Consider the following 22,497-nt stretch of genomic DNA (forward strand, 5'->3'; position numbering starts at 1 on the left):
AATCTCAAATGTATCCTTTGCCAAATCTCGCAGTGCTGTACCTTACACATATCCCTCTTGCTGCTACTTTTACGCCGGAATGGATTACGGTCGTACCCAGCACGTGTTGTCTAGCATCCACGGAAACGGGTTTTGCCGTAAGCAGAGTCACAATGTCGATTGGAGGTGAAGATGTTGGATTGGCTAGTGGAAATCTCACGCTGTAGTCACAGCGAAACAACCTTTCAAGATGTACAAGTTTGTGCTCTCATCCGGAAGGTAAATAGTAGAGGTGGCGTGGTGAAAGAGATAGAGACAGCGACCGAGTGGAAGACTTTGCCAAAGGCGGTATAGTCGGTAACCTCGAATCAAAATTCTTCAGCCGCTCGAGACCTCGAGATGCATCTCACCTCCTCTCCGCCACATCAACAACCTCATCCGCCTGCAGCGTTTGCGTTGTCTTGCGTCGCAAGCAGGTCAGCATCAACGATACTGTTGCTTGATCGCTTCGGTAGTCGAGCTTCCCCTAACTTACACCTCGCTTCCTCAAGCGAGCGGGAGACTAACACGTAAAGGTACGTGCGAAACACCATCTACTAGCCCATCAGAGTTGTATGCATACAGGCCAAGAGACGTGGACCCTCTGCCCTTCCCTTCCCTTCCCTTCCTTCACTGCGAGCAACCGACAAGACGGCTCGGGATACAGCCGCCAGCTACATCTTTGCTGCGATGCAGTTCGGCAGCGATCGGGTACTTCAGGTGCCAACATTCGAAAGTGGCCGACGGGACTCCCATCGTGTCACAGCCACAGTCCTGAACCCGGGCTAGTTGTTGCTTTCCTTCCAGGTTAGGCTGGCGTTGAGCCTCTACCCCCAATAGCAGTTCTCCTTAGGCATGTCACGCATGCAGTATGCACGATGCGCCGGCCAGCTTTCCATGCGCTCTCTGGCCATTTCTGTCCCCGCAAGCCGCGGGGAGGCAGCCAGCAATGCTGCTGCGTTGCGTCTATTCACTGCGCACTGGCGCCGAGGCAGACCTCGCTGACCTTGCTCGCTGTTGTAGAGAGTCTTACCCATGCCGCAAGCTCCCGTCGACACTCTCGACAACCGTGCCTAGCCCCTCTTCGACCCCCCTGACGGAGGCTGGAAGCCCCTGGCCTGGCGGTTGCAGCGCCTGACGTGGGCCTGGTCACGTTTTCCTCGCCCCCAACGTGCGGGCGCTCTCTTTCGAGTTCCATCTCGCCTACGCGGACCGCTGTTGGCGTCGAGCTCTCCCCGGACTCGGCTGTTCAAGTAGGTATGTTTCATGCGACCCTACCCAGCTCTGGCGCGCTTCATTACCATTTTACCATGTCAACACGCAACACGAGGCGCTTTGCAGAGTGACATGGAGCGCGCCAGTGTCGGGTTGAATAAGGCTGACCTTCCGAGATAGGTCCGGGCGTTGCAAGCCAGGAAGCGCATCTGTCAAAGATCGAAGAACCTGCGTCGCAAAGACCCGAAACCACCATGGCCGAGCAGAACGGTGCACAAGCGCGCCAGCAGCATCCACCATATCATTCTCCACATTCCTATCCATCGCCTTCAACGCAGCCGACGTACACCTACCCTCCGCCGCAAGGGCCGCCGACCGCTGAGCCATATCGCGCATCGCCAACAGCCTCGAGCATACCACTGCAGTCGCTGAATCTTCCTCCCATACGCCAAACTGACGGACAGCCACAGCCGCAGCCGCAAGCGCAGCAGCCGTCGCAGCCGTCGCAGCAGCCGATGGGTTCACCTTTGCCCCCGCCTCCAGCCCCGATAAACGCCTACTATGCGCATTCCATGCCGCCTCCAGGCCAGCCGATGCACATCACATCTCAACCACACAGCTCGATGATGCGGTATCAGCTACCGGCGCAAGGACCGGATCAGAGGATAATGTCGGGAGGGCGGCACAAGAAGGAGATCAAGCGGCGGACGAAAACTGGGTGTTTGACGTGTCGGAAGCGGCGCATAAAGGTAAGCGCGTTGTGCGAGTGTCGAAGAGGATCTGGTTTCTTCTGGTTTCGATGTTTGTAGATGATGCAGGGACAGAAGGCGCGGAATCGCTTGTTCCCCACGGTCGCTTATATTAGCGAGAGCGCTTCAACTTCAACACTAGCGATACACCGTTCCGTGCTGACCTCAGCTTTCTTCACCAGTGCGACGAGGCCCATCCAACGTGTCGAAACTGCCAGAAGAGCAAGCGTGAGTGCTTGGGTTACGATCCGATCTTCAAGCAGCAGCCTGGCCCTCCGCAAATACAGCCTGCACCAAGCGCTGCACCCCTCTCGGCCTCGACACCCGCAATCTCTGCCCCTCCACAGGCTGCATATTCGAACGTCCCGCAGGGGTACGCACCAGCTGCAAGCGCAGGCTACGCGCCAGGCTTGGGTGCGCCCGTCTATCCTCCAGCTCCAGCAGCGGATCCATCGTACGAGATCGGCCCCGCCATCGATCCAGCGCTTGCTGCAGCAGGACCTGCCGCCATAGCAATCCCACCGATCTCCTACACAAACCAACAGGACATGAGCGCACCTATCAAGAGCGAAGCTCCGCACCCTGCCGGCCAGCCGGTCCCGATCGAAGATCTATTCGTCATCGGCGGCCATGCTCCTGCTCCGATACCACCCAACAACGGACCAGTAGCTTCGTCAGTCATTGAGGAGATCAGAGTTCTATACACCAGGGACTATGCTCCAGGGTTGGACAGATGGCTCGAAACGAGCTGGTACTCGACGAAAGGGTTCTCTCGACTGATGGCTGATGCGCGGGTCCTCGAGATGTTCGCCCACCTGCTGGAGCAGTTTCGCGCCGTTCAGAACGACTATGAGGGATTGAGGCGTCTCCCAAGTCTCGAGGCGAGGCTTGTGTGGAACTTGTTCTGCTTATGTCGTCCTCCAGCAGCCACGATGAACGGTGCAAACGGCGCGACTGCTGGTGGAGTTGATCTGCAAACACACGAGGTCACGAAGCGGCTAGAAGTCTTTGAATATCTTGTGACGAATCGAACGGTGGAGACGAACCCTGCCGAGCAAGTCGCCTACCCCGTACGACTTGAGTATTGGAAGGATCTGGAAGTGAAGTTCTGGAAAAACCTGGGTACGGTGGTCTCGAGGCGTCCACAAGATCCGGATGGCATCCGAGCCATCCAGCACTCGCTCGGTGAGTGCCGTAACCTACTCGGTCAGCTCGAAAACCGCGATGTCATCTATTCCATGGCCATTGCTCGCCATATCGGTCCTCGCATCCCGGATTTCCCTAATAACTTGCATCACGTGTACAACAACGATGATGCTGACGAGAGGACGAAGTTGTTCATTGCGAAGAGGTTCATCGAAGATGAGGCGCAGGGCAAAGGAACCACACAGGTTATCCAAAGGCTGTGCGACATGGCTATCAAGTCATGGCAGGCGCTGCGATAGTCACATTCAGCTTTGGTGTTTTTGTCTCTGCGGCATTTAGCGTTGGCGGGTCGTTGCTTTTCCGGCTCATTTCGGCTACTACAAGTGCTTGTACTTGCAGATTCGCAGCTGAGTTTTGGGACATGTCCTACAGGAGGTCGTCGTGCCGCATTTCGAGTCTTGGCTGGGTAGGCTGTTGTTGGCATCTTGCGAAGCAAGCTGGACCACTACCGGCCTTTTGCTCACCTTTGCGCTTGTCCGAGCATTGCACGGACTTTGTGCCGTTCTTTTAGCGTCGAACCTATCTGTATACCATTGCTTAGAAGAAGCCGGCCAAGGAGGTTAAAGTGGAAATAAACCGTTGACGAGTCAGCGAAGGACGTTCAGTACAGTATTTCCATCAGACCCCAGCTCAGTATTCCGTGAAGCAGTAACCTGACAGGCGGACAGAAGACTTGGATGAAGTTTAATGCATTTTGCGATGACTGCTATGTCCCAACATATGAAACCAATGAAAGGAAAGCAAAGCAAGAATCTCAGTCTTACAGCCCAGACGCTCAGCTCAAACGCTCAACTGACCCTCTGCAGCGTGGTGCATGAGGCTTTACGAGGTTTCTACTGCTTCACTGACTCATCTGCTTCCTGCGTCCAGATACAAAGGTAGAACTGCACGAAAATGAACCGGCTAAACCATCGGACTCGATTATGACAAGACAGACAGATGATCGGAACCTCGCAGTCATAGCGCATTTTCATACCCTTCTGCCGGTAAAAGTGTAGGTAGTGGAGTTGTGCTGTGTTATGCGCCGCGATCTGACGCCCGTGTCTTCGCGTCGAACCTCGGACCCTGGGCACGTCCAAGACGTCACTGCGCTCAGCAAAAGCTGCATCTGCCAGCAGACAAACGCATGAGCCCTCCAGCTCTCGCCCACTTCTTGAGAGCGCAGTAACCCTCGTATCTTCTACACCATGCTGCCGCATCCATTGCGCGAGATTTGAACGCAAGCACGGCAATGTCAGATGGCGGCTCTAAATCCCGCCAGTCGTCCGCCTGTAAGCCGTACCTGCAGAGAGCTAATCGATTGAACATTCCACAACGCAGCTGTGGACTGTCCGCTTCAACATACTGACATCGACCGCTCTAATAGCCTTCCACTTCGTCGCCGGTCTCGGCAGTGGCATTATAAGTGCCGTCCTCCTCCAGCCCGCCGACCTCCTCAAAACCCGCGTACAGCAGTCGCACTCCACGACCCTCTGGTCAACAATCCGGACCATCGCCTCCGGACCGCAGCCCATCCGCAGCTTCTGGCGCGGCACGGCGCCCTCGACCCTGCGCACCGGCCTCGGCAGCGGCCTCTACTTCTACACACTCAACGCGCTACGCCAACGCGTCGCCCGCAGCAATGTCCTGGCTCACAGCAGCAGCAGCAGCAGCAGCAGCAGCGGGAGCGGGAGCGGGAGCGCAGGCGCCCACTCCTCCAGCCTCCCCAAGCTAAGCAACACCGCGAACCTCATAACCGGGTCGTTCGCCCGGGCGAGCGCAGGCTTCCTCATGATGCCCATCACGGTCATCAAGGTCCGCTATGAGAGCACGTTCTACAACTACACTTCCATCTGGGGCGCCGGGAAAGACATCCTCCGCACCAACGGCCTGCGCGGCTTCTTCGCCGGGTTCGGCGCCACAGCCGTCAGGGACGCGCCCTATGCGGGGCTCTACGTGCTGTTCTACGAGCAGGCGAAGAAGCGGCTGAGCGCGCTCAGCACGGTTGTCGGAAAGACGCAGAACGAAGGCTCGAGAGCGCTCAGCAGCGGGTCCTCGGCCGGCATCAATTTCGCGTCCGGGGTGCTGGCTGCGGGGTTTGGAACCGCGATCACAAATCCGTTCGATGCGATTAAGACGAGGCTGCAGCTTATGCCGGAGAAGTATAAGAACATGGTGCAGGCTTCGAAGCTCATGCTCAGGGAAGAGGGACTGAGGTGCTTGTTTGATGGGCTGGGCATCAGGATGGCGAGGAAGGCGGTTAGTTCTGCGTTGGCGTGGACGGTGTATGAGGAGATTATCAGACGGGCGGAGGTGAGGTGGAGAGAAGGTGCTGCGATGTAAGGGCTTGGTCTGCTACCCAGGTGTACAGGCGGTGTTTCTGGAGTCGTGGATACTGGGCAAGGACAAAACTCCGGCGTGGACAACACTACTCCATCTTAGATTAAGCACAGACCATTGAAACATACGCAATCATTCTTGTTGCCCATCCAATGAAACAGAGTTGGCTTCGAGAGCTTGTGGTACCGAAGCGTGAGGCGCGGAAGCTATTATAACTGAGCGGAAATGCTACAGATACTCGCTATATGGGATTATGCGGAGCGGCATCACTACGGCATAGTAAAAGTAGCGACAGCCGCAAAACAACGGAAAACATACCAGTTTTGTAAGTAATGGTGAAGAGATACCCCCTACTTCGGAGTCTCAGGAAAACAGCGTTGCAATGCCGAACCTCTTCGGCGAGCTACGTCTTCGTCGCCCATTCGGAGACGGTGTGGCCTTTCGGCGCACCCAGGCGTACTCCGGCTTATTCGGATTCCGTTGCTCGATGAGGAGTTGACTCGTCCCGCGATGCCGCAGACTCTTTGTGTGTTCGAAGAGAAGATCGGTATCTCGCCGATCCAGTTCGCGAAGAATGATGATATAATGACTGTCGTCCTGTTCAAGTTTTAGCATTTTAATCTCAGTCGGTCGCTGCTTGCACTTACCCTGTCATATTCCCACGGCAGGCCGTAGTAAGTCAATGTGTCGATGGAGAGGTGGTCTCTGTGGACTTTGATATATGTCGGCTGTCTTGCCAGCTGGAGAGGGTTTGCTGGTGATTGGCCTTGCTGGAGCTCCCTCGTCTTCTTGGGATCTAGATACAGTCAGCTTTCTGAACCATGGAGCCGCCCGTGAGATAGAAAAAGTGTTGACTCACCAATCATAGCCTGAATCTGATTCTCGACGAAACCGAACTGCGCCAAGCGGTCGTGCATCTCTCTGGCCATCTCCTGCTCCTTCGCCTTCTTCTTCGCTGCTTCTTCGTCCGCTTTCTCTTTCTGCTTCCGAAGAAACTCTCTGTATTCCGCCTCCTCCTTCGCTTTGTTTTCCTCCGCTCGCTTCTTGAGCTTCGCGATAAGAGCGTCCTCCATTTCCTTCTGCTTCTTGGCGTCATCTACTTTCTTCTTCTCATATTCATCGATGATCCGTTGTCGCTCTTCTTTCGCTTCTTTTTCCTCCTTTGCCCTCTTCTTCTCGTACTCATCAATCGCCCGCTGTTTGGCATCCTTGGCATCATTCTCTGCCTTTTGGAGCTTGATAGTGTTTTCAAGAAGGATCTGCTTCTTGAGATTCTCACCGTCCTCCTCTGCCTGCCGGAGCTTTGCAGTGTTCTCGAGGATGATTCGCTTCTTGAGGTCGTCGGCGTCTCTCGCCGCCTGTTCCCGCTTCCGAGCGTCCTGCTCTTGCTTGAGCTCGAACTCCCTCTTTAGCTTCTCCTTCTCAGCCTTGAGCAGCGCCTCCTCCTCTTCACGCTCTTGCTGCTGCTTGAGCATCTTCAGCTCCATTTCCTTCTTCACTTTCTCAGCTTCGGCCTTCAACCGCTCACGCTCCGCGTCTTGTTCCTGCTTCTCCCTCATGAATTTCACTCTCAGTTTCTCCTTGTATCTCTCCTCGTCAGCCCTAATGCGCGCCTCTTCGGCGTCGCGCTCGGCCTTATCCTTCATATACTGAAGCTCTACCCTTCGCCTTATCAGCTCCTCTTCCTGTTCCCTCTGCCAGCGCGCTTCAGCATCTTTTGCCCTCTGTTGCGCAAGCTCCAGCTGCATATCGTATCGCGGCGACGGTGCCCTCCACTGCCCCTCGTGGTGATGGTGATAGGCCGCATCGGACCGCCCTCTCGAGCGCGAGCGCGCAAGCGCCCGTCTTGTCAGCTCCAGCTCATCTATAAGCTCCTCGCCAGCTATGCGCACCGGACGGCCGCGAGGACTTGGTGCGGGGCTAACTTGCTCCATGCGCGGACCTTCTTGGTGCTGGTCCATATAATTGTGGACATGTATATTGGGCACAGGCGTTCCGCCTGTGGATCGCGCGCGGGTCCGACCACCGGCAGCGTAATGGCCGCCTGGAGAGAGGTAGTTCTCGCTGGGTCGTCGGTCGGCATAGTAGGCGGGACGCCGAGGTGGCCGAAAGTATGGCGGCTGAGTGTAGCGGACTCCCCGGGCAGGATCCAGGCCGGAGTACCACTCGTCTACTTCATAGTCATAAGACATGATAGCGGCAGCTCAGGATGGTAAGGAAGATCCAAACAGTTATAGACGATGGTATGGAAGTAGAGTAATCACTGATTGTGGACTAGAAGAGGCACAAAAAGCGGGAGGACAAGAGCTGACAGCCGCTGACACGGCGGGGCAATATTAGTCAACAGCAGGCAGAAAGGAAGCACAATGAGAGCGCACGGGAGGAAAGAGAAGCGTGATCACTGCAGCTGAGACGAGACAAGAGAGAGTCTTTGAAACCTGCGGCGTGACGCAGCTGACTGGGCGGTCAGCAGCGCAGAATACAGGCTGAAGCACGCTTTTATGTGCGGCAAAGGCAGCATTCGGGATCTCTGGTTTGAGATTAGCCATGCTTCAGCTGCGGCGGTCGTGCATACATAGTGCATGCATCAAAGAGGGCTGACAGGGTGGCCGGCAACAGTTGCGCCGGGCGTCTTTCCACCCCTCCCTCTCTGCTTTTTCGAGCTCGCCTGCGAGCCCATCATTTGCTCAGCCTCTCCCGCCTGCCCGCGAGAGTGTCACCATCAGCCCAGGTACCTGCTCTCTGGAGATGGGGGCCTCTGGGAATGCCTGTTACACGGCCTTGACCAGCGGCACGATCCGCACCTCGGAGGGGTTTCGCAATCTATTTCCGTCACCGAGCGCTAGGGAAATGAGGAAGGAGCCGGCCAGGGACGTGGGGGCTGAACGCACCACGAACGGCAGCGCTTGATTCCGGTCTCAAGGTGGACGCAATGTAGAAATTTACTCAAGTGTGTTGTTATGCATCTGTCCGAATCGATCGTGTCCAGGAAGTCAATCCGCGCCGTGGGATTGCGTAGCTGCATCTGTCCACCTTTCGCCTACCTAAGTGCATGTAAACATGTAAACCAGTTACTTTTTCCGCCCTGGCGGCTACAGACGCGTTCGCTCCTATTTTAGTATTTCCTAATCTTCATCACCACGGTTTCACCGTTTTAGTAGAGCATGCCGCTAGATAACTTGGGTCCGCAAGAGCTGCGTATGGAAGGGGCACATGGAGACGCTGTCGTAAAGTGCGACAAAGCCTGATGCTGATAGACATCGACAATCTGAGGCCGGTGCTAATACCGCTGCTTGTCTTCCAAGCCAGGTAAGGGCTCGCAAAAGTCCATCGCTGGAGGTAGGATAATTGTAGAAGAATCGACACCGTGATGGTCTTGGCCCAATCGGAACGCGGATGGCGGAACAATCGAGCCGTGATCCCCGGAAGATGCTGATCTGATGCCTTTCCGCCGCTCTATCGTCTGTCACCCTCATCATGTCCACTTGTGATCCATATCGTACTTCTTCCGGTCAGCAAATTGCTGGCCCGGCCGAAGCGTCTACACAGGCTGGCCAGAAACGGAAGCGGTTACCAAGAGCATCACTGGCGTGTGATTCGTGCCGCGTACGCAAGGCAAAAGTATTGTCTCCGTCACTCCTGCCACAGCTCAATTGGGCTGAAGCATTGTTCCATAGTGTGATCAGTCTGAGCCGTGCTCCAACTGTGTGCGTACGTATCGTCCGTCGTCAGTCTTACTTTGCTCCCTCGACACTTATATTCTCAATCAGGACACTCGCTAGAATGCACATACAGACCAGCAGAAGCCGCAAGGCGGGGCGTGCCAACTGGACCGCCGGCTTTGTCGACTCCTGCTAACGGACAACACCGGTTTGTACATCTTGTCTGAATTGTGGACGATCGACTGAAAATCCGTATCCAGCCCGGCACACCAGCAGAGACCTGCAAGTAAGCCTATACAGCAGAGCCGAGGTGCCTCGACCGCGCAGGCCGGCCGTACATCAACACTCGTGCAAATAGCGGCGCATCCAGGGCCGCATTTCCCGAATGCACCGGCTGGTGAGCAACCGGCTCATGCCTCAAGCGAGACGCCGACGCCATCAGCTACTCCTGATGTCGAGCGCCGAGGACGAACTCACTCAACCCATGACAGACAAGCCGACTGCCTGGCAGAACTGACTCCGGTCGTTTCGAATCAGTCCACAGAAGCAGGTCCTGATAGCTTTGGCGAGGTAAACACTCATACTCAAGGCACCGAATTTTATGGACCGACCGGCATCTTCTCTTTCCTCTTAAGGCTTCGCTCAAGAGCACGCTCATACAGCGTTCGAGCTAAAGAGCAGGCTCATCCGGAGCTTCTAAACACCAGGAATTTACAGAACCTATCCATTGTGAATTTCCTGCACAGCTCAGATTATCCTGTAACAACGGCGAATGATCACAATCGCCGTTCAACCGTTCCGGATGCTGCATCGTTCCCCTCCAGGCTCAACTCAAGTCGACTGATCAACGTAGATAGTCGATTGCCGCATACACCTCAAAAACAGACAGATTCCCGAAAAACAGGCCAAACTTTGAAGCCGTCCCATCAGCCTCACATTGCTTCACATGACACTGAGACTCGGTTTCACGGACCACTATTAACAGCTGCGGGCTTGAGCGGTGGGCATGTCACCGCATCCCATCGCTCATTATCTGATGCCGACATTGAGAGGGAGTGTGCCCGCCTGTATTTCCAAAATCTTCATCTTATTCATCCAATACTTGACCAGGCAAGCTTCATCTCGCACTGCGAGAGGGAGATCTGGGGCAGAACCGCATCTTCGGAGAACCCCAATCTGCATGGTCGTCCTGTCTTTCTCGCCCTCTTCAACGCGGTGCTAGCCCTCGGCGCAATAACGGCTGGTGAGGATGCGTTCTTCATGCAAGGCGCTCCCTCAGGGCACTCTCCTACGGCAGATATCCTGAGGAGAGATCCAAACGGGGATGCGCCGATTTATCCGCCGTTGAAACTTGCAAAACTCTTCTTTGAAAGAGCAAAGGAAAATCTCAGCGATCCTTTCGAGGCTTGTTCGTTTGAGAGCACCCAAACATTGTTTCTCATGGTTCGTTGGCATATGCCGAACTCTCACCTCAATCCATAGCTGAATATTGATTTGAACAGGCCGTCTTCTGCCAGAATGCACTAAAGCCGCACAGCTGCTACATGTATAGTGGCATGGCTGCAAGGACTGCACTTGCAATTGGAATTCCAAGTTGCGTCGATCACGGGTCTACTCAAGCGAGCAGTCTCTGGTGGTGAGCAATCTCGAGTGGTCGGGTGTTATGAATCGGTGCTGACAGTGGTTAGGGGACTGTATTCTCACGAAATGTACGTGCCTCATCATTCTCTCACGGAGGCTTTCTAAATGCCGCAGTGAAATGTGTGCTTCCGTGGGGCGCGAATCGGCCTTAAGGGAGCCGCATCACTACCAAGTTCCACTACCGCAAATCTTGGTAGGTTAATGCACTCCGGGTGCTGGACAGATGTGGCTAACAGGCCAGCCTCTTGAGAGTTCATGTCAAGCTCTCATCGGCTGTATGGTTGCTCTGGCGCAACTATTGAGGGAACTCTCGCATGAGGTCTACCAATCAAACAGCACCCTCACCTTAACGGAGAGGTCGGCCAGATCCCTTAGCCTTGACAAGCGTCTCATGGTCTGGAAGGATCAACTACCGCCCACCTTGAACCTGGAAAAGACGTCTCTAGTGGAGCCGGAATGGGTCTCAAAACAGAAGATTGTGCTCAGGCTTCGTCAGTTCTGGCTATCTTGACTCACCTGCATCTCTTTTGTTAACATTAGCAGGCTTCTTCAACGCCAGAATCCTATTCCACCGCCCGTTCCTCATTGCAGCAGCAACCGAAGAAAACCCCGAGCCATATTTGACTCATGTCCAGTTGTGCGTGGAAGTATCCAGAAAGACGATCGAATTGCTGTACGATGCGTACGTACATCGACCATATTTCCGTACATGGTGAACAGAGCTTTCCCACTCAACTATATGACGGCACCAATCACTGACTTCTGCGGCAAGGTGGTACAACGCCACGTATACCCTCTATGCTACTATGATCCTCCTCTACGTAGTGCTTTCTAACATACAACCGGGGCCTGAGGATGATCTTCTCCAGGATGTTGAGAAGAGTCTCGAAATTTTCAATGCCATGAATATGATCGTTGTGGCGCGGAGATGCGCCGAGATCACGACGGAGATATTGGAAATCACAAGAAAGCTTGTTCAAGAACGTCGCGAGAAAGAACGACCCCCACGACAACAGGAATCCACAGCTGGCGATATTACAGGAGATGTTCTGCCAACAGTATCCGATCCTACTGTGCATACGTTGCCTGGCTTTGGGTTTGACATAACGCATGAGAATCTGTTCGATATTACGCGAGAAGATCTTTTCGCCAGCCTTGTCGACTGTAATTTGATGGACGGGTTTACCGACTATGGGAGCGGCTTTGTGGATGGGCCAGATACGGATTCGGCGGCTGCGTCTCGAAACATTCCCGTTATCAACCAAGGTGAAGGTAACTTCCAAACCTATCGTATGGGCAATGACGGGGTACTGGGAGGCGCCATCTTAAGGCTTGACGAGACGGCACAGGACTCTTACCAAAGGCTCACTTGGTAGTAGTATTGACAATTGGATATTTAGTTATTGGTGCACTGGATTTTCGGTCATATGTCAATTTAAGTGACGATGCCGAGTAATCATGAGGAGGTTGGGAGTTGGACAGGGGAGTATTACCGACTGTTACGGCTGTCAGACCTGGGGTAAGCATTTCTGCCACCAGTCTTTACCCCGCATTATCCTTTGGATCTAGTCTAGCCTGCGCCGGGGCATGCGATGGCTGCCGAAACAGTGCTTTCATGATCTTCTCTCTGTGTTCTCCAATTGGTGCCTCCTTCCGCAACACAGCTTCCGATTGGTCACAGCCTCTTCCGCCCATGTTTTCCTTTCGTTGCTAAGGACAGGACATCCGTAAGGGTTCATTCAGCGTATATACGTGTATCAGGTCCTAGATAAAAGATGGTGTTCCGAGACTATGAGCTGGATAGGTCTCCAGTCGTCCAACTGTCTTTTATTCTCACGGTTCTCAACTTGCTCCTTCAATGGCCTACCACACTACTACCGCTGAGTCAGGTGATGAAATCGCCGCCGTCTTCCAAGCAGCCCCTGGGACTGAGATTCTCTATGATACCGGGACTGAACATGGTGCAACCTCCCAGCATCTACATACTCTACAACATGCGAGGAAAGGAGATTCGCATATCCTCTTGGTTCCTCAACCATCACTTACCAACCCAAACGATCCTCTTTGTTGGCCGGAGCTGAAGAAGTGGGTGACACTAGCAAACGGCGTGTGGTACTCGTTCAACGGAGCTGTCACAGGACCGATAATGGCTGCTGGTAAGCCGACTTCAAGATTCCGAAGATGAGCTGCAAAATGTTAAGCTGGCAATGATCCCAAACAGGGATGATACCACTCTCCGAGCATTTTGGTCAATCCCTCCAGAAGTTGACATATTCCAATGGCGCTACGCTGATCTGTCAAGGAGTTGCGACTACGGTGTGGATGTAGGTGTTCCTTCGGGTGTGGTGCTTGACACTAAGCTAACTTATCAGGCCTTTCGCAGTCAAATACGGCAGAAGACCTGTCTACCTTCTCTCCAACCTTCTCATGGGGGTTGCTTGTATCTGGCTCGGTGTTGCATCCACCAAGACGTATACGCCTTTTCTCATCGGAAGAGCTTTTCTTGGGATCTTCGAAGCTCCGATTGAGTCTATAGTTCCCAGTACAATCACCGACGTCTTCTTCCTCCATGATCGAGGTGAAAAGGTGTCCATCTACGGCTTGTCGGTCTTGGGAGGTAATGAGATCGGTCCGATGCTTTCGGCATTCATCATCCAGTCTCTGGGTATGAACTGGGCCTTCTACATAGTGGCCATGGTCATTGCGACAAACCTGCTCACCATGTTCTTCTTCATGCCGGAGACCAAGTTTACTGGTGCACGTCCACCGATCCTACCTGCCTCTTCTGAACAGAACCTGGAAAAGGCTGGATCAACAAAGCACATCGAGAGTCTGGAGATCTCCAAAGCCGCTGGCGTCACTGATGATCCGCAAGAGATGGTCAGACAGGGGAGCTACGTACAAAGTCTCGCCTTCTGGGGCCGCAATGATCCCGAAGTCAGCCTGATTAAGACCTTCCTGCGGCCGTTCGTTCTCCTTGCATACCCTACGGTTTTGTGGTCCTGCGTGATCTACGGACTCGCATTGGGTTGGAATGTGATCTTGGGATCAACCATTGCACAGCTTTTTGCCCCTCCGTAAGCCCGCGCTTCGTTTTGTAGATTTTTATGTTAACCGGTATCTAGTCCCTATCTCTTCAGCGAATCCGCTCAAGGCCTCATTTTCCTTTCTCCGTTCGTCGGATCCCTCGTCGGCACCTACCTATGCGGCCCATTTGCAGACTTCGTTGCAGACTGGTACACGAAGCGGAACCACGGTATCCGTGAGCCGGAGATGCGCCTGCCCACCTGTTTCATAGCGGCCGCGCTCACCTTCCTCGGCGCGCTGATGTCCGGCCTCTCATACCACTACAAAACACACTGGTCTGCCCCAGTCGTCGGCTTCGGCGTGTTGTCTACCGGAGGTCAGATGGGTGCCACCCTTGCTATGAGCTATGCATTGGATTGCCACAAAGAAGTAAGTGCCTCGAATCCCCGTTGAGATGTGTGTGCTGACCCGTGTGCGGCTTAGCTTTCCGTGGAGTTGATGGTTACAATCGCTTCGCTAAAATCGGTAATCGCTTGGATCTGGACTTGGGTAATCAATGACTGGGTGATCAAGGATGGAGCTCTGACTGTATTCATGGTGGTGGCAACGGTCAATGTTGTCGCTTACATGTCTACCTTTTACTTCTACTACAGGGGCAAAGCTATCCGCGTTTGGCTCCATCAGGCGGATTTTCTTGGGAGAGCTGGGGTTCGTTGATAGTTTGTCGTCGCGTACTCTTGTCGCAGTAGCAAGTCTAAGTGCTGTCGAGTTCCAAATTCTAAACAACCGCAAAATCATGCGAGAGTAGAGCAATCAACCTTCGGAAGTTGGCTCGTCAGGTATCTTTCTGTAGCAAGGAGTGTCTGGGAAGTAAGATTCTTGTGGTAGATGCGTTTCCTGATCTCCCGCGGACTGTGCCCAGTGCATACTCGTCCCAATGCCTCATCGCCTAGCTCAGGAATCGGTCCAGAACGGCGAGGGACATGACAAAACTAGGGAGTTCCAGGTCTGGTTCATGGAGACCCCCATGAAAGTCCCGCATACGTCACGCTTATTGGGGTATATGCTTAAATGATTGGCTATATGCGACGATGTCACCCGAGTGACGATAATGGCCGGACCCGAACGATCACGAACAGGTAGAGCGCTGCGCCGGCTATCAATTAGAGGCTTTGTCAAATCTGATAACAAAGTTAGATTGTGGGGCTGGGCAAAAGGCGGCGCAATACAATCTCTCGAAGCGTGTTGCAGCCACGAACGAAGGGGAACGGTCAGTCTAAAGATGTTTGTAAACATGACGAACTTCTTAAGATTTGGTAATTTGCGAGTCCGGTGATTTCTGTCATCCGCGTGGATGATACACGAATGCAACATCGGAGCTTTCAAAGGACTTGCAGCTTCCAGTATCCCACATATTTCGCCATCAATCCCAAGACTCAAGCCTCTACTACAACCCCAGATGCCGGCTCAACGCAACCTGCAGATCCTCAACTGAAACATCAGCTGTAAGTTCCAGTAGGATGTGCTGATCCGGCCTGACCAGCAACCCGCCTCCTGTGCTCAGATGCGCACCATCGTCGAAGAGGTCACGATGATCGTGGAACATGAAATCGAAATCCGTATCTGCAGCATAGAGACGGAGCTTGATGGCCCACTGCACCGTGGCCGCCTTAAGAGCATCGAACCGCGCAGCCCATTCCTCATGGGATCCCACAACAACGGTGAATCCGTCGAGTGCGCAAAGATCCAGAGACGAAAATCGACGGGCGTGCACCTCATCTGGCGAAAACTCCGTCACGTATGAGACGTCTAGAGGTTGAATTGGCGGGGCAGAGTTCTGATTGCGGAAGCTGATCCACGCGTGGGGAAGCCGAGCGCCTTGTTGGAACTTCGGCTTGTAATGTGAAGCATGCGAAGGAGTTTCTGTGCTGCCATACACACTGCCGATATGGAGCTCCAGCTTTGTGACGGTCATTAGCAGGGTGCTACACTCAAGTTGGAAAGAGCTACTCAGCGTACGTTGTCGAAGTGTTCCCTTTGCCCCTCTACTTGATCCCTTATCATGCTTTTTTTGGACGGGTCGCGTATAGACTTGAAGAGGTTCTTGCGTGCCTCTTCTACATCGGCAATCCCGGCTGCACCGAGCGTTTTCAGGAAGGAGAATATTTTCTTCCCGTTCTTGACGCTTTGCTTCGAGTTGATCTCTGCAACCTGTCTCCGTTCCGATCCGTATGACTGCAAGAGTGCTTTGCTCCCCCAGCCCTGGTGTACAGCGGCGATTTTGTAAGCAATGTTGTGAACGTCTGCGATACCGGAATTGAGGCCCAAGCCACCAGTTGGCGGAAATGAGTGGGCTGCGTCGCCCGCCCTACGGAGCGGTTAGCCATAGGCTTGCGAACAAACGATCTCAGCGGCTTACAGGAATACGTTGCCACTATGATATTTTTTCGCCACCTTACGACTGAGAATCCATGGTCTGTAACTAAGGACATCGAACAGCACCTCTCGTCCGATAGCAGCAGTGACTACTTTATGGCATAGGCCCTCGGTCCAGGTGTCGACTGGATGTTTATCCGACTGAGATGATATCAGTAACCGTTAGATCTAGACCCAGCTGGGGTGCGGACATCGAAGTTACTTATGAGGACCTGATTTCCGGACAAATCATAGCCGATGATAAACCCCGATGCCGCAGGATCCATAATCCAGTGCAACATGCCGACGCGATCCTGTACTACAGGACGAAGGTCGGCGTTAAAATGAATGGTCATCATAGTCTCATCTACGATAGACGTTAGCTTGCCCCAAGGGTCAAGGGCCGCCCGAAAAGACGGTTGCCGCTTCTCGGCTGGTGGTTTTGTCAAAAGATGTCCAGCGGTTTAGCTCTTTGATGCATCGATCATAGAAGGTGCTTTCGATTTGTGGACTATCCTCTTCACTTTCCACCTTCAAGACTAAGAGAGCTTTCAATGCAGCAACGAACGTTTCGGATGGCCCTTGGGTTTCACAACCGAGGAATGAACGTACAGGAATCCTCTCCTTCACTCTCGATACCCAGCTGTGATCTGACTTGGCTCCTTGCACCATCACAAGCAATGACATGTTCCGAGCGTATGCGGAACTGGTTCCTTGTAGCACGCTCCTCGACAGTCGTTATGACCTCGTTTTCGTTCTGCGAACCAAGTCAGCCAAAAGGATGGGCAGAGGTGTTCTTTTGGAGATATACATACTTGTGTACATGAGACGAACGCAACACCCTTCCGTATCTCCACTTGAGGATCGTTGGATAGTACATGGGCTACGAATTGCTCAAAGCTAGGTTGCGGGATGTTGTGAATCATCTAAAGCAGTGCTGGTCAGCAACACGAGTCGTTGCCGCGTTCTTTGATCCAGCTTATTCAATACTGCATCCACAATCAAACTGGATCCATGGTCTTATCGATGATAAAGCAGCTACACCGATATCATGCGATAGAGAGCAAAAGATGCTCAGCACTTTAGCTCTTTGATAGATCGTCGCCTTAGGCGTCTTTAATCCTGTGAACATGCTTAGGCTATCCACCTCTAGGACTCCGGGTAGCTTTCAATGCGGCGCCGAGCGCCTCAGACAGCCCTTGGCCGCATACTGAAGGATCATTCAAGGGGCTGATTTCGTCGGAGGTCGGCTTACCTCAGGCGTAGACTCGAGAACAGCGGGATCCATGCGCTCGTATGGAAGGATCCCAATACGCTCACCACTGAGGTTCGTCACGAAGTTGACCCAGAAGGCGTCCGCTCGCTTGGTGCCCAAGTTGCGTATCGCCTTGGTGTCGAGTCCAAATTGACGACATATCTCTAGGCTCCTTGGCGAGAGAGCGTGAGCTTTCGGGGCCCCTAATCTCTCTGGGTATTTTTCCACGAGTAGTGAGCGGACTGCAGGCGCATTAGTATTAACGTTGCTCGACGTTTGAGCGTGGTAATAATTTCACTCACCCCCAAGCTTGGAAAGCAGATGGGCGAGGAGGAGTCCGGTTGGTCCGCCGCCGACAACGAGCACCGGGACATCGATGGCAATGTTATCCTCGATACCGGAGGGAACATCTTTTCCATTTACCCCGTTTGGGTATGTTCCGTTGACGGCATCAGTGAGACCAGGCATGATGGGATCTAAAGTAAGTTCGTGCGGAGTGTTTGGCGGCTGTGCTCTTCACGGGCAGTTGGATAGAACAGGCCATCATCTAGGCGCTGCAGAGTTCATATACGTGTATGCGACACAACGGATGGGTGTGCCTTTTCCAAACACACCGCGGGAATTCTTGCCAGCAAAGGCTTTCCAACAGCTCGGCAGCCCAACCGGAAGGACACTGACGACGGAGCTGATCTCGCCGCATGTTTGCCAGTCAGGTCTACTGGGTTTTGCATGCCGTTTGTGCCGCGTTCGATGCCGGTGTAAGTTGAAGTCGTTGATTCCGGAATGAAAGAGGCGGATGGGATGTAACGCAATCCGCACTGATGGTTCCGATTGGACAGGCGGCACGTTCAGCTTCCATTGGAGATATTTGCCCACTCACCCTCGAGTCAACATCACCGCTTCCGCACGCTCGCACTCGATGATCGCCAGATACCTACCATGCCAGTCCGACAATGCCTCGGCCTGTTTCATCGCGGAATTCGTGTTCGTGAAAACTACCCCCAAGATGCTGACCAGTTAGGTGGCCGGGGACGTCAAAACCAATACACGATTCAAAGTCAATACTAAGCTTCTTGCCCTTCCAAGTCGCTTTCATGCCTGATAACAAACAGCTTTGGATGACGTGGCCACAGTAGCTGGGCATTGAGGCCGAATATGCTTTTAGTGCACCCCTTCGTAGAAGTACGCTGTAGGAAATGAATCCTAAAATTCTTGTCTCCATGATCTGAGCCGTCTATCCGCTTCCGATTGGCTGATAACAGGGTGCTCTGAATCTCCGACAGGACATCGGTGTCAATGCGAGGTGAGGGCGGATGAGGAAGCAAACATATATATCAAGCATGCTCTCTGTCCGTGCCGGAGTAGTATACAAGCTACCAATAATATGTAACTCGTAGTCCAGCATGTCTTCACCGGCACCCACTCCCAGCTTCGCCACTACGCCCGAGCCACTGCTCCTCAAAGATGTCAGACTTCTGCTTGAGCATGAGTATCTCCCTTTTGAAGCCGGCTACGCCATTAACGCGGATGGCATGCATCACATCGCCGCTTCAACGTACATGACGGGTTGCACCGGCCGCATGATAGACTGGTGGTTTGGGTGGATACATCATACCAAGCAGTACAAGCTGTGGCATCCCCGTGATCATGTCTTTTCAGACTGGGAAGGGCCCCGGGAGAATAATTCCACTTACATCGGCGGCCATCACCTCGTTCAAGAGTACATCGGTGGCCACCTTGGGAAGCTGAAGATCTCCTTCCTCGACCCAACTGAGTATTTCGGCGAAGGATGGAAGGATGCATTTGCGAAAGACGGTTACTCGACGGCTGTGTGTGGCAGAGTGGGAGACTGGAACCCCGATGATGGGAGCGTGGTATACATGGGGCACCTTATTCACCTCATTAAGGACGAGCCGGACGGATGCCGTATGCGGAGCAGATTCTGGCTAGGAGATGTGGACGGTGTGACGGACCCAAGGAAAAGAGCAGAGGCTGTGCCGTCGTTCTTTGTCAAGGGCTTGTGCAAACATGCCACGGAGGAAATGGCCATCCTAGCAACGATCTTGCCAGAACTGTATAGGAAGGATGCGCAGATTATTTGAGTAATAGATCTGGACACGTTTGACACCGGCTTTGGCAGCGTATCTCCTCAACTTGCACTCAAGTTTGCGCCGTCCGTGTTTACATTTGCTACTTATGAGCCAGACATTCGATTATTGTACAAGACATTACCATTTGTTATACTGATAGCACCCCAGTTGAACTAGCTCACACTGCTGAGTTTCATGAAACGGCTCCTTGAGGAACATCCCAGTGTGCGATGCTAGCTCAGAACCCGTAGCCGCAACAAAGCTGTGTTATGCGCTGAACAGATTAGGTGCCAGTCTGTGGGGCGTTGAGCCGTTGCCCCAGCTTCGTTCATGGGTGTTTCTACCACTTCGGCTGGGGCAACGGATTGCATCAAACGCACTGGACCAGGAAGAGCGGCTGTCCTGACCTACGGATCTCAAACTTCTCTTTGATGATCCTGGATGACACATCAGGTCGAAGCGTTCATCCTCCTCGTGATTGGAACAGTTGCTCCATGCTGGCTCTGCTGTTCTTGTACGTGGTCTCGAGATAATGCAGCTTCTTGTCCAAATTCGCCATCTCCGACTTCAGCTCTTGAGACTCTTTAGACAGCCTCTGCTTCACGTCTTCAGTGGGCGTGAGCACAAACCTGATGGCATCCTGTCAGACGGAAGGCTCGACTGAAAAATCGAGAACTCTGAGCTCACATCTTTCCGACGCCCTCATAGACGTGAGTATCCTTCGGCAGGGAGCTGACTTCGCTTGAGGTCAACTGGAGCATCCGACTCTCGCGGGTCTTCGCAGCCATCTGTGCCTTCACTATGCCGATCTGCTGTTGCGAGAATGCTGCCTTCTGCTCAATCTCCTGCAGAAGCTGATTGCGCCCCAAGTCACATCAGGAATGGTTCTCTGGAGGAAGACGGGTTCCACTGCTCACCTTCTGCAGTGCCTCCGGTGGGATCGACATGCTGCTCCTGGGGGCTGTGCTGTGGCCGTGATGCTTGGTCCTGTCTGTTCCTGTCTGTTCCTGTTTTTGACAAAGACGAGGGAAGGCTGACGGCCCGAAAGCGGCATGCATGTGATTTCACTCGCTACTTTCCGCAGGGGCCCGCGCTAAGAGTGACGCTGCTTCGACCTTGACACGCGGCTGGCGAGCTTCCGGCAAACAAGCCCGCTGTGCAAACTTTATACCCACTTATAAGGTATACAACAGCGGTTCCTGCCTCAACTCTCAAGGCTCGCAATACGGACGCGGTACCATGAAGGTGCCATACGGACAGTCAACTTCCTCAACATAGACCCGTAGCTTTCCGAGCTTCCATTATACTCCTCCGTGTACCTGTTTCACGCGTCAAGCTCTTGCATTCGCACCTGTACCAGTAATACTCTACACAAGAGTCTACAAACAGCATGCCGTCTTGGCTCCCGTCCATACCGTATCCGCCCTCTCAGGATGGATACTGGTCTCCAGTGACTTCCACCTTGAACTGGTGCGAAGAGGTACATTTCCTCTCTTGCCTCGTCAAAGCCTTCCCGCTGATTCGTTGACAGGACTACTATGCCACTGTGTACTCGGCAGAAATCGTTAACACGCTCACAAACCTTCTCTTTGTATACCTGGCTATCAAGGGCATTGCGAATTGCCTCAGGAACGGGCACGATGGAATATTCCTTGTTACATTCATCGGGTACCTCTTGGTGGGAGTTGGAAGCTTCCTCTTCCACTCTACGTTGAAGTGTAAGTCAGGGGTTTCAGTACCTGTACAGAGTCAAAGGAACCTGCTTTTGACGCTCGGCGACGGTGCTTAGACCCCATGCAGCTGGTAGACGAGCTGTCGATGATCTACACAACGTGCCTCATGTTCTACGCAACCTTCTCCTACGGCAAGACCAGGCAATACGCCTTCTTCCTCGGCCTTTTCCTCGTCTCGCTAGCCGCCTTCATTACTGGCTACTACCATTACCTCCAAGACCCAGTGTTCCACCAGAACATGTACGCGCTGCTCACCGCCATCGTCCTCTTCCGAGCCATGTACGTGATGGAGGTCAGCATCCGACCCTCGTTGAGGCATACGGGCAGGTCTGTAGCGATCGAAAAGATGGATGGGGCCGCTGGTGCTACAGAGAGGGTTGAGCAGGACAGAGAGGACCGCCGGGACGAGGATATCCTGCGACACATGTGGATCATGATCGCGTGTGGGCTGAGTATATTTCTCGGCGGCTTCGCCATCTGGACGCTGGACAACGAGTTCTGTCCGACTCTCCGGAGCTGGAGGAGGCAGATTGGCCTGCCTTGGGGGATATTGCTTGAGGGCCATGGCTGGTGGTAAGTCGCTTCAATCTCACATGCCCGGCAACCGCTAACACTGCCGCATAGGCATCTCATGACTGGGACAGGAGCATACTTCTACATTACATGGGGCATATGGCTCCGGCATTGTCTGAACAGGCGGCAGGACGAGTACGACCTCGTCTGGCCGCAGGTCATAGGAACATTGCCCATGATTGAAAGGCGACGGATAGACAGCAATGGGAGCCTGCAGAACGGGACGACGAAGAAGAAGTTGTGATGACATTCCTATCCGTTGGCATGTTTCTGGCGTTCGATACCCTCAAGAGACGGACAATCACTACATGGAACAGGCACTGGGCGGCCTGGCGGCAGGACTAGAACCCCATAGAGCAGGCATTATCACATTAATAGAAACGCGTCGCCAGGTGGCCGGTATGAGCGCTACCAGTGGCAGGTGAATCCAACGCGGCTGGTTTGACGAAATACGGAATTAGATTAGACAACAAGCATGGGAAAACCGTCCAGAAGATGTTACTCGACAATTCTTTTCTGGTGGCATAGGTACCTACCTAGGTAGAGTTCGTCTACAGGCAAGCATCTGGGGTGAGTGCCCCTGCGCCTGCCCCC

The 22,497-nt window shown here is 53.5% G+C and overlaps 9 protein-coding genes across 9 annotated transcripts; 6 read left to right on the forward strand and 3 right to left on the reverse strand.

The window, feature by feature from the left end:
• Positions 1-1,487: 1,487 nt before the first annotated feature.
• On the forward strand, positions 1,488-3,427 carry W97_00715 (uncharacterized protein; the record flags this gene model as incomplete). Its single annotated transcript, XM_007778627.1, has 2 exons — positions 1,488-1,982; positions 2,165-3,427. 2 exons carry the CDS (start codon positions 1,488-1,490, stop codon positions 3,425-3,427), a joined length of 1,758 nt encoding a protein of 585 aa, XP_007776817.1.
• A 992-nt stretch (positions 3,428-4,419) lies between these two features.
• On the forward strand, positions 4,420-5,510 carry W97_00716 (solute carrier family 25 member 38; the record flags this gene model as incomplete). The annotated part of the gene is made up of 2 exons (XM_007778628.1): positions 4,420-4,459; positions 4,555-5,510. The coding sequence occupies 2 exons, from the start codon at positions 4,420-4,422 to the stop codon at positions 5,508-5,510; spliced, it is 996 nt and encodes a 331-aa protein (XP_007776818.1).
• Positions 5,511-5,870: 360 nt separating this feature from the next.
• W97_00717 (uncharacterized protein) lies at positions 5,871-7,699 on the reverse strand (the record flags this gene model as incomplete). Its single annotated transcript, XM_007778629.1, has 3 exons — positions 5,871-6,104; positions 6,155-6,303; positions 6,367-7,699. 3 exons carry the CDS (start codon positions 7,697-7,699, stop codon positions 5,871-5,873), a joined length of 1,716 nt encoding a protein of 571 aa, XP_007776819.1.
• Positions 7,700-10,175: 2,476 nt separating this feature from the next.
• W97_00718 (uncharacterized protein) lies at positions 10,176-12,186 on the forward strand (the record flags this gene model as incomplete). Its single annotated transcript, XM_007778630.1, has 8 exons — positions 10,176-10,226; positions 10,280-10,612; positions 10,672-10,805; positions 10,858-10,878; positions 10,925-11,003; positions 11,052-11,301; positions 11,354-11,522; positions 11,583-12,186. 8 exons carry the CDS (start codon positions 10,176-10,178, stop codon positions 12,184-12,186), a joined length of 1,641 nt encoding a protein of 546 aa, XP_007776820.1.
• Positions 12,187-12,668: 482 nt separating this feature from the next.
• Positions 12,669-14,554, forward strand: W97_00719 (uncharacterized protein; the record flags this gene model as incomplete). The annotated part of the gene is made up of 5 exons (XM_007778631.1): positions 12,669-12,966; positions 13,032-13,134; positions 13,183-13,887; positions 13,936-14,266; positions 14,321-14,554. 5 exons carry the CDS (start codon positions 12,669-12,671, stop codon positions 14,552-14,554), a joined length of 1,671 nt encoding a protein of 556 aa, XP_007776821.1.
• A 730-nt stretch (positions 14,555-15,284) lies between these two features.
• W97_00720 (uncharacterized protein) lies at positions 15,285-17,975 on the reverse strand (the record flags this gene model as incomplete). Its single annotated transcript, XM_007778632.1, has 8 exons — positions 15,285-15,797; positions 15,857-16,205; positions 16,257-16,414; positions 16,465-16,619; positions 16,865-17,009; positions 17,068-17,178; positions 17,508-17,749; positions 17,810-17,975. 8 exons carry the CDS (start codon positions 17,973-17,975, stop codon positions 15,285-15,287), a joined length of 1,839 nt encoding a protein of 612 aa, XP_007776822.1.
• Positions 17,976-18,910: 935 nt separating this feature from the next.
• W97_00721 (uncharacterized protein) lies at positions 18,911-19,609 on the forward strand (the record flags this gene model as incomplete). Its single annotated transcript, XM_007778633.1, has 1 exon — positions 18,911-19,609. One exon carries the CDS (start codon positions 18,911-18,913, stop codon positions 19,607-19,609), a length of 699 nt encoding a protein of 232 aa, XP_007776823.1.
• A 451-nt stretch (positions 19,610-20,060) lies between these two features.
• W97_00722 (uncharacterized protein) lies at positions 20,061-20,544 on the reverse strand (the record flags this gene model as incomplete). The annotated part of the gene is made up of 3 exons (XM_007778634.1): positions 20,061-20,226; positions 20,285-20,451; positions 20,515-20,544. 3 exons carry the CDS (start codon positions 20,542-20,544, stop codon positions 20,061-20,063), a joined length of 363 nt encoding a protein of 120 aa, XP_007776824.1.
• Positions 20,545-20,987: 443 nt separating this feature from the next.
• W97_00723 (uncharacterized protein) lies at positions 20,988-22,147 on the forward strand (the record flags this gene model as incomplete). The annotated part of the gene is made up of 4 exons (XM_007778635.1): positions 20,988-21,077; positions 21,129-21,315; positions 21,387-21,903; positions 21,955-22,147. 4 exons carry the CDS (start codon positions 20,988-20,990, stop codon positions 22,145-22,147), a joined length of 987 nt encoding a protein of 328 aa, XP_007776825.1.
• Positions 22,148-22,497: the final 350 nt, after the last annotated feature.

Source organism: Coniosporium apollinis (assembly GCF_000281105.1).
Source record: "Coniosporium apollinis CBS 100218 chromosome Unknown supercont1.2, whole genome shotgun sequence".
NCBI classification, from domain to species: Eukaryota; Fungi; Ascomycota; class Dothideomycetes; genus Coniosporium; species Coniosporium apollinis.